Consider the following 13302-nt stretch of genomic DNA (forward strand, 5'->3'; position numbering starts at 1 on the left):
GTATATTGACGCATGATTCTTCTCAAGAATTCACTTCCTCAAAATATAACTAGATGTGAGATATTTTCATGAATTATCTTTTGTACAGCTTGATATTTTTGGGTCACATATATTGATGAAATATTTTGATGCCAACCACTAATGAAATAGGGAATAATTCAATCTTGAGTCTTTTTTGATTCAGCACAAAGATCTTCAAATACAACAACTGTACTTCAGCACTTTGGCCTGGGAAGAATTTAGTTATATTAGGAATCTTATCAAGTGTTATTCTTTTAAATGTGATATCCTCTCAATATGGTTTTGGGCTATTCGTAAAAATCTGAAAGCTGGTTTGTACTAGTTGCCACTTTGGCTCAGAGTGCTTTTCTACCAATATAAGGTTATCATTCCTAATATATTGCTCCCCTTTTTTCCTTTAAACATGTGCTGAAGTTTATTACCGAGCATAAGATTTACAACCATATTTGTCTTTCCGCTATGAAACCCTCCACAGACTAGGAGGCGAAAAGGCCAATCCGGTGCAAATCCGTTAAATTTCATATGCTTCAAAGATTCTTTGGATATCTTATCAATGGCATATACATATATAGGCATACTCTTCTCGCTCTTTCATTCTAATTAAGCTAAGTAACACTAAATTATTATATCGAAAAAAGAATTTTAGTGAAACAAACATTTAAAGTTTTATCTTATTCTATAAGACCCAATTCTCAAAAATACTTTGAAATAACTATGTATAGGTCTTCGTAATATCAGACATACCTTAGAACAATCTGATTTTCTTCACATAATTCTTTCTTAAACTGATCCCATTCTTGCTATCTGATAAAATTATTGGAATCATCTCTATGAAAGAATTTTATATATTTCCCATGTTGTTCTCGTTGCATTTCTATTGCAAAACCATGGTGGTAATAAGGAATATCAAGTTCCAATCCTCTTGGATGCTCTAATGTTTTTAGAAAATCAGATTTACGATTTTTTGAGGGTGGTCTTAAATATTTGATATGATTTCACAATATAAATTCTTACGCTTAAAATATAAACATAGTGAGTACCAACCTCCTCTTAAAATAGTCATTGAAGGGAGCTTCCCATATGAGATTATTTGCAACGCCAAAGAAGCTTTGTATGTGCATCGTAATATCTAAGGTTGCTTGCCGAGACTTAGGGGTTTAGGCAAGATGGCATTTCGCTGAAAAGCGAAATTCTGCCAAAACTATATTAAAGTTATATTAAAAAACTGGCGAAACTTTGGAGAAAGGCAAAACTGCCAAAACTTATTATAAATGCTGAAACTGCTGAAACTCTGCCGAAACTATAATAAATCTATAGTAAAATTTTGACGCAATTAATCGTAGGATTTTGAAGAGGTTTAGACAAGCAACCTTACCTAAAATAAATAGTAAAAATGGAAAACTATAGGGGTGTGACATAGATAACAAATTATAGTCATGTGATATGTGTTTCATATTAAGAAATTATCTACATTAAAATATATTTTAGATATTTTGGCCATTATTTCATAATATATCGATGCTATACACATAAGCTGGCTACCATTCGATATGTCTTGATGAGACTAATCCAATGAGCCTTTGATAAAAATGGCCCCTGAAACTGAAATATTTCAGATTTGCTAAAATTTCGAAACCGTAGCCATAATTTCAGCTAAATCCAAAATTCTGAAATCCGAAATTCCAACCAAAATGCCGAAATTAAATATATAAATTTGGCCAGAATTATGCACTTAATTCTGGCAGGAATCGATATTACACAAGATTTCATATTTGTTCCTACCAAAATTGATTTTTGTGGAATAGATATTACCAAATATAGAAATGATTAACATATCTGTTTTGACCAGAATTACGATTTTCAGCTGGAATTACGAATTTGTCTGAAATTATGAATTAATTTTGGCCAGAATTATAAATTCAGCTGAAATTATGCCACAAAATGATTTTTCAAAAGATTTTTGCATGAATTAATTTTGGAAAAATTTTGGATTTCGAATTCAGAATTTCAGATTTCAGATTTTTGCCAAATCAATTTCGGGGCCATCCTTAGCCTTTGATTATCAAAATCAGATCACTGAATAGTTAGTTATTCCTGATTTTATAAAATTCAGAATTTTAAAAAATTTTCAGGTAAAGTATATTTGGAGGTATATCTCAGTATCTATTAGACTTAAAGATATAATTCAACTAACATTAGACTCGTCTTGGTGAGGTAAATCCAATAAGCCTTAATTTGTCAAACTCTGATCACTGGATGCTGGGATAACCATAGTGGTAAATAATTATAACCTCAATCTGTAAATAATCAGGCAACACTTTTTGACGTGATTGTACATAATCTGAAGATAGGCAATCCCTATTTTTTGGTACGTATCAGAGACTTTGCTGTCTCAATACTAATTATTATTTTTCTCATTTTATAGAAGATTCTGAACTTCTGATGACTGATGATTCTAGTAATGAAACTTCAAATGATACAAATTAAGGTTTATTAAAATATAACCCATTTATTTTACTTAATTATTAACTTTTTAAATATAGATATCGAAAATAATAAAAACAATGACATCAATAAAGACAATAATGGTAATATAAATAATGATAGTAAAAATAAAAAAAAGAGACTTATTAATAAATTAAGCTCTACTATAATATTATTAATGAATGGCTTAATTCTTTAAGAAAAATGAAGAAATAAATATTAGTGATATAAATTTAAATTCTAACAACAACACAGTGCTGGTAACTGAAGAAAAGGGCACTTTAATTTTGCACTTGTATTCAGATGATAAAGGATGTCAGAAGCCTAAATATCAAGCTCAATTAAGGTTGCCTGCCTAAATTTCTTCAAAATTCTATGATTAGTTTCTCCAAGATTTTACTATACAGTCAACTCCCTCTATAGTCACTCCCGTTATAGTCACATTCTACTATATAGTCACACCAGTTGAATGTTCAAAACACTTTATTATTAAAATCTATCCTATATAGTCACAATCTATCTATAGTCACTATCACACCTATCCTCAAAAATCTTATATTAAAAAGAACCGTTTATAATCACAGTTATATAAAGAATATATTAAATAACTTGGCATCTAATAATCATACAAAGATGTATCATAGCTTGTTAGAATCGTCTCACTAAGACGAATCGAATGGTGGTAGTTTTATCCTTTTCCTTGTGCAAACAGTCTTACGACTTTATCTTTTATTCATATTTTGATATCGAAAATATAATCGAACAATATTACAAAAATAAGAAAAAAGCAATAAAAAATAAAAAGAGTAGCTTCACGACTCATACAAGTAAAGAAATCTAAACTAAAATAAATTAAAGCAAAGAAAAACTAAACTATTACAGAATCGCATACCCAACTTTACCCGAAGGCCAGTGTGGGTCAACTATCCAACATCCAAAAATCCAGCCCGTTACCAGAAAGAAATCCTAAGAGGTTGAACTGTTAAGCGGCGCAGAAAATCCAAGTGCGAGATCCATGATCCACCCCGAATTATAGAAGAGGATATCCAAGAAATCCAGGAATCCTGAGAAACTGTCGCCAAAGAAGAGTTGTAAAATTGTGAAGAAATAGCAATAGAAGGAGGTATTGAAGATGGGCCACGTAATTTGGAAGCAGCCGAGATACCCTGCGACTCTTCCCAAGCATGGAAAAGAACATTCACTAGCAAGCTAGTCGAATTAATCTTTAACCGAAGTTTTATGTGTAAATTCTGGCTGACATAAAATGTTGTAAAATTTTGTAATTCAATAGAGTAAATTCATCAATCGCTAAAGCGCTGTATATAAATTTCCGATACAGAATGATAAAATTTGTATTCATAAAGAAAGAGGAAAGGAAATAGGAAAGCTTAAAATAAGCATGAAAGAAATGAAGTGTAAAAGAAGAATAATAAAAGGGAGGTAATTAATTAATAAGAAACCAGCGCAATTAGCGCATTAAAAAAACTGGATGAACAAAATCAGCGGGTAATTCCCACGATGTTCGGAAATCAGAAGGAGCAGGGTAAGGATGTGAATCAAACCAAGGTGCACAAACATCCAATAACATTAAGATATCACAAGGTTTAACACGACCTAGTTTGAAAGAAACCCATGTTTCACTATTCCAAAGATGTGAAAATGTCGAAGAGGAAGCCGATTTGGTGATAACAGATTGAATGGCATCTCGAAGATACTTCTTTGATACCGAGGAAGTGTTGTGCTTGGAAATTAATAACTAAAGGAAATTGTGAGAAGGTACATAAATGGAAGCACTATTCGAGAGTATCCTTCGGACCATATCAATAATGGAACGACTAAAGCCAAGAGTTTTGAAATCTTGATAATCAATAGCAGGGCAGTTCGGACCAACAAAAGGACCAAAGGTGGGTTTGTCAGTGATAAAATGACTTGCAACTACAGAAGAGGGATTCAAAACCACTTTTTGGATAGAACCCGTAAACTTAGAAGACACGAACGCAACAGAAGATTGATGTGAACGTTCTTTCAAACAGAAGGAAACGTCAGGACGTGAGGATACAAGATTACGTATATTCTGGACAATTAAGTAATCAGTAGTAGACATAGTCAAATTATAGGAGGTAGGAGGAATGACTATAGCATGATCCTTAGTGGCCATCCACATGGAAGAGTCAAGAAGATCGGGCTGAATAACATGTCGTGAAAATTTGCTCCGGTCTGATAAAAAGTCTTTATGGCGTACTTGACGAGCAAGTTGTTTCTTCGTAGGGTGGGAGATAGATTTATGAGCAGAATATGAGATAAGAGTTCGGGCAGAGAGTGAACCACTGTCGTCCTCAAGAACATGATGGAAAGCATAGGATTTGCGGTAGGAAACTCCTAGGCGTCGGGAAGTAACGTCTTTATAAAAACCATCAGCGTGTCTTTTAGACACATGATTACAAGGTAAAGTGAAAGGAGGACAAGGAGGAGGGGAAGGAGTGTGAACAAGTTTTTTGTCATGAATATGACAAGCATGACGAAATTGAAACATAACATAGGCAGCAGGAGTCTTGCAAAACGGGCAACCAAAATAAAGGCCAAGGTAAAAACAAGATTGTTGGTATCGAAATTGAATAAAGGTACGAGTACGTCTATTATTACGATGAGAAGATGACCAACGGGCAAGAGAGGTAACCCATTGTGTTAACAAAAGCTGGCGTAACCTATTAAAATATTTACGTCGAGCATGGGAGGGAATACGGTTTTGTCGGTAAAAGAAAAAGGTTAAAAACTTTGATAAAATAAATTTCAAATTAGGAGAAGGGCGGTCAGATGTAAATTGAAATGGATCCATAGTTGAAAGGAGAGGAGAATTGGTATGAACTGAATAACAATTATCCGAATCAGGAGTGGGGTCCAAAAGAAAGTGACAGTTGCCTCGGCGAATAGAATATAAACGGTTAGAGCCAACATTTCAAGCAGGACGTATCCGTCCATCCAAGATGGTACGTATTGTGAAGGTGTAAGATGAACACTGTACATTATCATGAAGAAGATGGGCTGAAGTAGAAGTTGCCGGTAAAGGTTCCTCAGGTGTACAATTCAAAGAAAGGACTGGAGAAGGGACGTTAATGTCATAATCAGCAGTATCTTCTGAAACTGAAATTTGGGGAGTAATAAGAGAGGAGGCTAGGAATGTATATTGAAAGGGACTTATAGGTTCGGAAGGACGTGATAAAGGTGGAACCAATAAACGTATTGTAGAAGGAGATAAAACCAGACGCGTAAAAGACAATTTAGTCTTAATTTTCTGTGCGCGCTTAAAAGATGCAGGGGAAATCATAGAGGATACGCGTTTACAAAGAAATTTATGAGTACGCCGTGAAGGGCGTAAACAATTGGTGCGTCGTGTAGAAGGGACACATAAATCTAAGATGAGATTAGGATCAGCCTCGTGTTTAGAAGCCCAAATAGCTAATGGAAGAGGAGGTAGATTATCAATCAATGGATCATCATGTGATGGATGATCGTCAACAGGGGGGATAGCAAAATCCTTTTCTGAATCCGCAGTAGACGAAAGAGAGTCCAAACGCAAGTGTAAAAGGCATTTTTGTTCAGAAAGAGAGTCGTCTAGAAGGCGGAGGGGGCCAAAAGCGAGGTAAGCACGTGACTTGGCGGAAGAGTTATCAGGAAGAGAGTTGTAACGAGCAAAAAGAGTTTCTTGTTTAAGGGCGCACTTAGCGCAAAGGTCCTCAACTTCGCGAAGTTTGGAAAGAACTTCATCCCAACTCAAGGTTGAGAAGTCGTGAGAAGAGGCCATAGGCCAAAATAAGAATAGAAAAGATAAAAATAAAAGAAAAAGTAATAAAAAACTCTGGAAAAAAATTTTTTATTTTTATGTAAATAATGTCGTGAGGGCAACGGGAGAGAGTAGTTTTATCCTTTTCCGATCACTGGCTGACGAGTTATTCAACAAAATGTTAAACATCGGCATTATAATGTTTCTTAATTTACGTTTACTACACCATTTAATATTTTGCTAGATTTCTCAGTACCTAGTGATTGTAAAAAGACAATTTATAGCTCGTTGGAATCGCCTCATCGAGACGAATCGAATGGTGGTACGCTCATCTCTCTGTGATCAATATTGACGGAGTTATTACTTAAATTACTTAAAAACCATTTAATATTTTTTTAATTTCGGAAATTGATCTAGTGATTGGAATTCGATGTATCTTATACCATTAGATTTGTCTCATCAAGACGAATCGAATGGTAGTAAGATTGTCTTTTTAGGATCAATATTGGCAGAGTTATTACACAAAAACCATTAATATTTTTTTAATTTCGGAAATTGATCTAGTGATTGGATTTCGACGTATTTTATACCATTAGAACCGTCTCATCAAGACGAATCGAATGGCGGTAAGATCATCTCTCTACGATTAATATTGGTGAAGTTACGATACAATAAAGTTTTAAGTATAATTCTGGTTAAAATTATGTTAATTTTTGGCCGGAATTATGATATACAAATATAAGAAATTTTTTATATAGTCACATCTCTTTATAATCACCAAATATGGACTGTCCCAAATGTGTGATTATAAAGAGAGTTGACTGTAGTTTTATTATAGTTTCGGTTAAAGATGTTAGCCGTAACTGTAATATTAAGACACAGTGTTGTATGTAATAGGTTGCAACCTATCTACATTAAAAAGCAAAAGTTGTAATGCTGTAATTAGGTTGTAATGCCATAATTAGGTCGTAATACTGTAATTAGGTCTTAATGCCGTAACTAATCTGTAATGCCGTAATTCCGAAATTACGTATGTAATTTCGGCCAGAATTATGCACTTAATTTTAGCAGAAATTAACAAATATCCTAAAAAGGGGGACGTCTAAAGTGGAGTCAAATCACGTGACTTCGAAAAAAAATTATTTTCTAAATAAAATTTTTCGCAATATATATATGACCTTTTAAACATATATACTAAGTGTATTTTGGCCTGCTCTGCAAGTTTACTTAGAATGACAAAATGAGTTTTGAATGCCATTTTCGATTTATTTGACTTTTCATTTTTGTCTATCCATTTTTGGATATGATCGGCAAAAAAGCTTTTGCTAATATATAAAGTGAAAACCAGTATTCAAAATCTACCTTTTAACCTTAAGTAAACTCGTAGAGCAGGCTAAAATACACTTATTTCATGATTTTCAAGTTTATGTTAAACTTGATTCATAAAAAAATTAGTTCACTCATATTATATCGAATCACGTGATTTGACTCCGCTTTAGACGACCCCCTAAAAAGGAAAGTGTTGTTACACAAAATTCCAGTGTCGTTTCCACTAAAATCAATTTTTGTGGAATGGATATTGCCAAAAAAGGAAAGATCTGCATTCCCGTTTTGGCTGAATTATGATTTTCGGCTGAAATTACATGTTTAAGTGAAATTACGTTAATTTCGGCCGGAATTATATTTCGGATTTCAGATTTCGGATTTTAGGAAATATGTGACCGTGTAATTTCAATTTTAAGGGTAAATAATATCAATAATAATAATAATAATAATTTTTTTTTTTGTAAAAAAGTTTATATGTAAATGAAATAATGTATTTACCACACCCTGCGTTACAAATTTATATATATTTTTATGTTTATCATTTGCCATTTTAAGGGTGTATAAACTAAAGATCGACATAAACAATTTACAAAAAAGGAAGGATGCGTTGTAACGCAGGGTGCGGTAAATAAATTCACTCTATGTAAATTATGCATAAAATCATCTAATTATTAAAGATATTATGCTAATTTAATATAAATTTTTTGAAAAAAACTTAATATTTCCCACCCCTAGGGATTTTAGTTCATTATATAATTTTTTTCTTTACACGAACGCGTATACAAAATACAAAAAAAAACGTGACGCGTCTTATGTACTCCCTAAAAATTAAAATTACACGACATATAAACTATTGTAATTTACTTTTATAATTCATTACTTTTATTTTAAATTTTTATGCCATTAAAAATTACGACATTACAGCCTAATTATAGCATTGCGACCTAATTACAGCATTACGACCCAATTACAGCATTACGGCCTAATTACAGTATTACAAAAAGTGTCATAACTGTAATGCTGTATGCTATAATATTACGGCATCGGCCAATTAATTACGGCTAACATCTTTAGTTTCAGTAAGATTTCAGCAGTTTTGGCATTTATAATAAGTTTCATCAGGTTTCGCTTTTCTCCAGAATTTCACCAACTTTTTAATAAGACTTTCATATAGTTTCAGCAAAGTTTCACCATTTCGGCATTTCACCAACTTGCCAAAACCTTCTAGTTTCTCCAGTAACCTTAAGCTTAATATTGCATGAGAAATAAAGAACCATATGTTTATATTCAATTATTAGATTGATTAGTTTCTCCAAGATTTTACTATAGTTTTATTATAGTTTTGGCAAGATTTTAGCAGTTTTGGCATTTATAATAAGTTTCATCAGGTTTTGCTTTTCTCCAGAGTTTCACCAACTTTTTAATAAGACTTTCATATAATTTCAGCAAGTTTTACCATTTCAGCATTTCGCCAACTTGCCAAAACCCCCTAGTTTTTTCAGCAACCTTAAGCTTAATATTGCATGAGAAATAAAGAACTATACGTTTATATTTAATTATTAGATGAAGGTAATTGAGGACTCCAGAAAATGCTTATATATGTAAGGTACCAAGGTGCTTAACCAACATAGTAAAGTTTTATGATGTAAGAATTTTATAATGCTTAATTTTAAGAAAATTTTATACTATGTAAGATAATTAAATTGCATATTTTTGGTATTATTTTAAAATACTAAGAGTTTTTAGTTGCTTATTTTTCATATTTATATAACTTTTTAAAATATTATATATTGAATTTATAATTAATTTTTATTTTTATTTTCACTAAAGGTGAGTGTTAATTTTGTACTACATTTCACAATTTTATATAAATACATAAACAAAAATTTTTTTTTTTGATGAAATTTCATTTTTTTTTCAATGTTTTATTAATTATCTGTCAATAGTATCTTTTGAATTTTTATTAAACTCAGTGTATTATTTTTAATATAAAATTACTATATTATACATATTTATTTTGTTAAATAAAATTACTATAAATATGTTTTACTTTAAAATATAATTTCACTACTCACCACTTTAGTTATATCAAATTATCTTTTATGTTTAAGTAAGTTTATTCAGCAAGTTAAATCTACTTGTATTTTAAGGCTAAGTATGATATTTATATAGAAAAGCATATTTTTTTTAATGGTAATAACTTTTAAATTTTTTACTTTTTCATTTATAACTTCAGAGTGTAATTACACCACTTCAGTCAAATGAAATCGGTTTTCTAAATTAATTGAAAGTTGTTCAGCAAGGTCGAAACAGGGACGATGATTTTATGCGGTAATAAATCATGAATTATGTATGCAACAAAAGCCAAATATGCATTTTAAGGAATGCGTATTTTTTACAATTATGCATAAATTATGCGCCAAAATTTGTAATTATGTAAAATTATGCGCAGTTTTATTATAGTAAAAACTGAAAATAAATCGTGTAAATTAAGTTATTATAAATAAAAATATTAGTAAATTGAATTAAAATTTCATTTATTTTATTTAAAAGTGATATTGCATAAATCTAAATTCCCGTTCCCTAAGTCTTAATTCCTAAATTTTAACACCATTAAAATATATCATATTTAATCTTTTAAGAGAATCTTGAGACAAGTTTTGACGATTACTGTCTAATAGAGAATTATACATAGAAAAGCTTCGTTCAACGGTACAACTTGAAATCAGCAATCAGATGTAATCCATTGCGATATTAGAAAGGATTGGCAGTTGTGTTGCCTTATCTACCCAATATTGATCCAATTCCATTTCGCCCAAAAGTTCATTGTCTAATCCACAATAAATTCCCCATTCTCGTATTAATTCATCTGATGGATTATCAAATTCTTTAATTTTGTTATATTGCCGAATATTTTTTCGTAAAACATCTCCAGAATGAATAAATTTGGGGTCAAATACTTGGCATGCATGGAAAAGTGGCCGAACTGGGTGATTATGAATGTGTGCAGCAAACTTGGCATAAGCTGCCTCAAATGCTGCTCAAAAAATGGAATAGAATTCATGTGTATTAAATCGGAGACTATTAATCAAGTTTTCTAAAGAAAGACCAAAATCATCTGAATTCCTATATGTTTCAATATATGCAGTAAGCTGTTAAAGGCGTAATTCTACAAAAGGAAAAACTGGTTTTTTTAATTGTTGGAAAAAATCAAGATTCTGAACAAATTCTTTAGCATAGGAAGTAATGAAATTAAGGTAGATTGTGATTATTCCTAATTCTTGTTCATTTTCCAAGCAAGAATTAATAGCAGCCAAAGTGTTGTGTTTTTTATCATTATTGAATTCTTCTTTAAAAAAAGAGGGCCAATAGACAATATGATCCTTTGCATATGAAACTATCTGAAACCAAGAGTTCCATCGTGTTTTGTTATACAAAGGAATTTTGCATGGTGAGAAAATTCCATGCATTTTCAAATAAGCCAAATATCTACCTCTTCGGGCAGGAGAATTAACGAAAACCTCTTTAATTTTATCCAAAAAAGACTTTAAAATATTAAACTGAGGTAATGTTCTCCACATATCTCTTTAATTTTTAATATATAGTAGAGGAAAACCAATTTGTTTTTATTAATTAAAACTTTTTCATATTAGATTATATAAATACTTGGAACATGAAAATTAAAATACAAAATAATTGAAAAAAGAAAAAAAAAATACAAAAATATTAAATGCTATGCCGTGAAATTTGCCCCCTCTTTATAAATAGAAATAAATTATACATACCTGATAAGATTTATAATATGTGCACAACATGGCACATGCGTTAATTGAGGCATTAGTGGAGATAGGACTTCACGATGGCATTTTTTCATGTATGCTGCTGAGTCCGTAAGAAATAGGCGAGGCAAGTTGAAGGATATATTAAAATGAGCAAGAATAGTAGTGAGAACTTGCCCCATTGTGGTATTATTCACACGTTCAAGAAAGTCAACCGAAACTATAGCCACTGGTTTTGAATCAAAAAGTAGTTTAAGTGACTGAAAGTGTTTGTCAAAAACGTTAGGCAAATAATTTTGTCTAAGGGTAGGAGCTTGAGGAATAGACCCTCCGTTTTTAATGTATTTTTTAAAAAATGAAAGTAAAGAATTGACCTTTTCAAGAGGAATGTCTGCTGTTGCAAATGCCTCTATAAGGTCTTCAATAAGTTGCTTTTTTGCTTCAGCAGCTGCCTGAATAGATGAAAGAGTAAGTTGTGTATTATTTTGGGTTTTTTCTTGACTTTTTACGTTAGAAATGTGTTTCTGGCTTTTACAATGATTATCTACAGTAGATTTACGCTTCCAATCTACAGAAATGTTGCAATAATTGCAAAAAAGAATGCTGTCATCAACTCGGAAAATATCTTTATATTCATTACATCTGGTATGAACTGATGCAGTTTTTGGTTTTTTTGACATTGCGAAAGAAAAAAAAGATCGAATTATCGAAATGATAATCCGTAGTAAATTTTATACTGTGGATAACTGCGGATTATGCATTCTGATATGTGATAAATTAAATTATGTGATTTTATGACGCGATCAACTTAAATTATGCATTTATTGCATAATTATGCGTTTAATGTGATATTATGTGATAGCATAAAATCATCGTCCCTGGATCAAAACTACTTATACAGACCCCTACACTAATTTACCAGATTTCATAAAATTTACTTAGTAATATATAGTAAAATTGATGATTTTCAGGCTGCATAAAAATTTACAAGTTCGCAATAAAATTTGGCCAAATTTTTTTTATTTGAAAGCCAATTGATTATAGTTTTTAAAAATGTAATCAGAAATATTCTATTTTAAAATGCAAAGAAATATTTATTTGTAAAGTAATGGATGAGATAATTTTATATGTAAAAATAAAAAAAACATATAGAAAAATTATTGCTTATACTTTGCAATGAGAAAATTTTTTTATATTTTAAAAATTTTTCTTTTTTGTTTTAATACTTAACAATTATAATTGATTGGCTTTTTTAAAAAAAAATTCTGGCTGAATTTTATTAAAAATTCATAAACTTTTATGCATCGTGAAAATCATCAATTTTACTATATATTACTAAGTAAATTTCATGAAATCCGGTAAATTAGTATAGGGGTCTGTATATTAATTTTCATGAGTGTGGGTATAATACTTATGGAGAAAAGTGCATTTTTCATAACGGTACTAACTTCCGAATTTTTCATTTCTCCATTTACAACTTCAGAGCGTAATTACACCTCTTTGGTCAAATGAAATCGACTTTCTAAATTAATTGATAATTGTTCAGCAAGGTCGAAACTACTTATATATTAATTTTCATGAGTGTGGGTATAATACTTATAGAGAAAAGTGCATTTTTCATAACGGTACTAACTTCTGAATTTTTCGTTTCTCCGTTTACAACTTCAGAGCGTAATTACACCTCTTTGGTCAAATGAAATCGACTTTCTAAATTAATTGAAAATTGTTCAGCAAGGTCGAAACTACCTACATATTAATTTTTATGGGTGTAAGTATAATACTTATGGAGAAATTTACATTTTTTGTAATAGTATTAATTTCGAATTTTTCTTTTACTGTTTATTAACTTTATTAATTGAATATTGTTAATTTACTTGTATATTATGTTTAGTTTAGCTTCACAACATATTT

General features: G+C 30.9%; 1 protein-coding gene across 1 annotated transcript; it reads right to left on the reverse strand.

The window, feature by feature from the left end:
• Positions 1–5461: 5461 nt before the first annotated feature.
• OCT59_010541 (uncharacterized protein) lies at positions 5462–6307 on the reverse strand (the record flags this gene model as incomplete). The annotated part of the gene is made up of 1 exon (XM_066133090.1): positions 5462–6307. One exon carries the CDS (start codon positions 6305–6307, stop codon positions 5462–5464), a length of 846 nt encoding a protein of 281 aa, XP_066000668.1.
• Between the last annotated feature and the right edge of the window lie 6995 nt (positions 6308–13302).

The sequence above is a fragment of the Rhizophagus irregularis genome, chromosome 18 (assembly GCF_026210795.1).
Source record: "Rhizophagus irregularis chromosome 18, complete sequence".
Lineage (NCBI taxonomy): Eukaryota > Fungi > Glomeromycota > Glomeromycetes > Glomerales > Glomeraceae > Rhizophagus > Rhizophagus irregularis.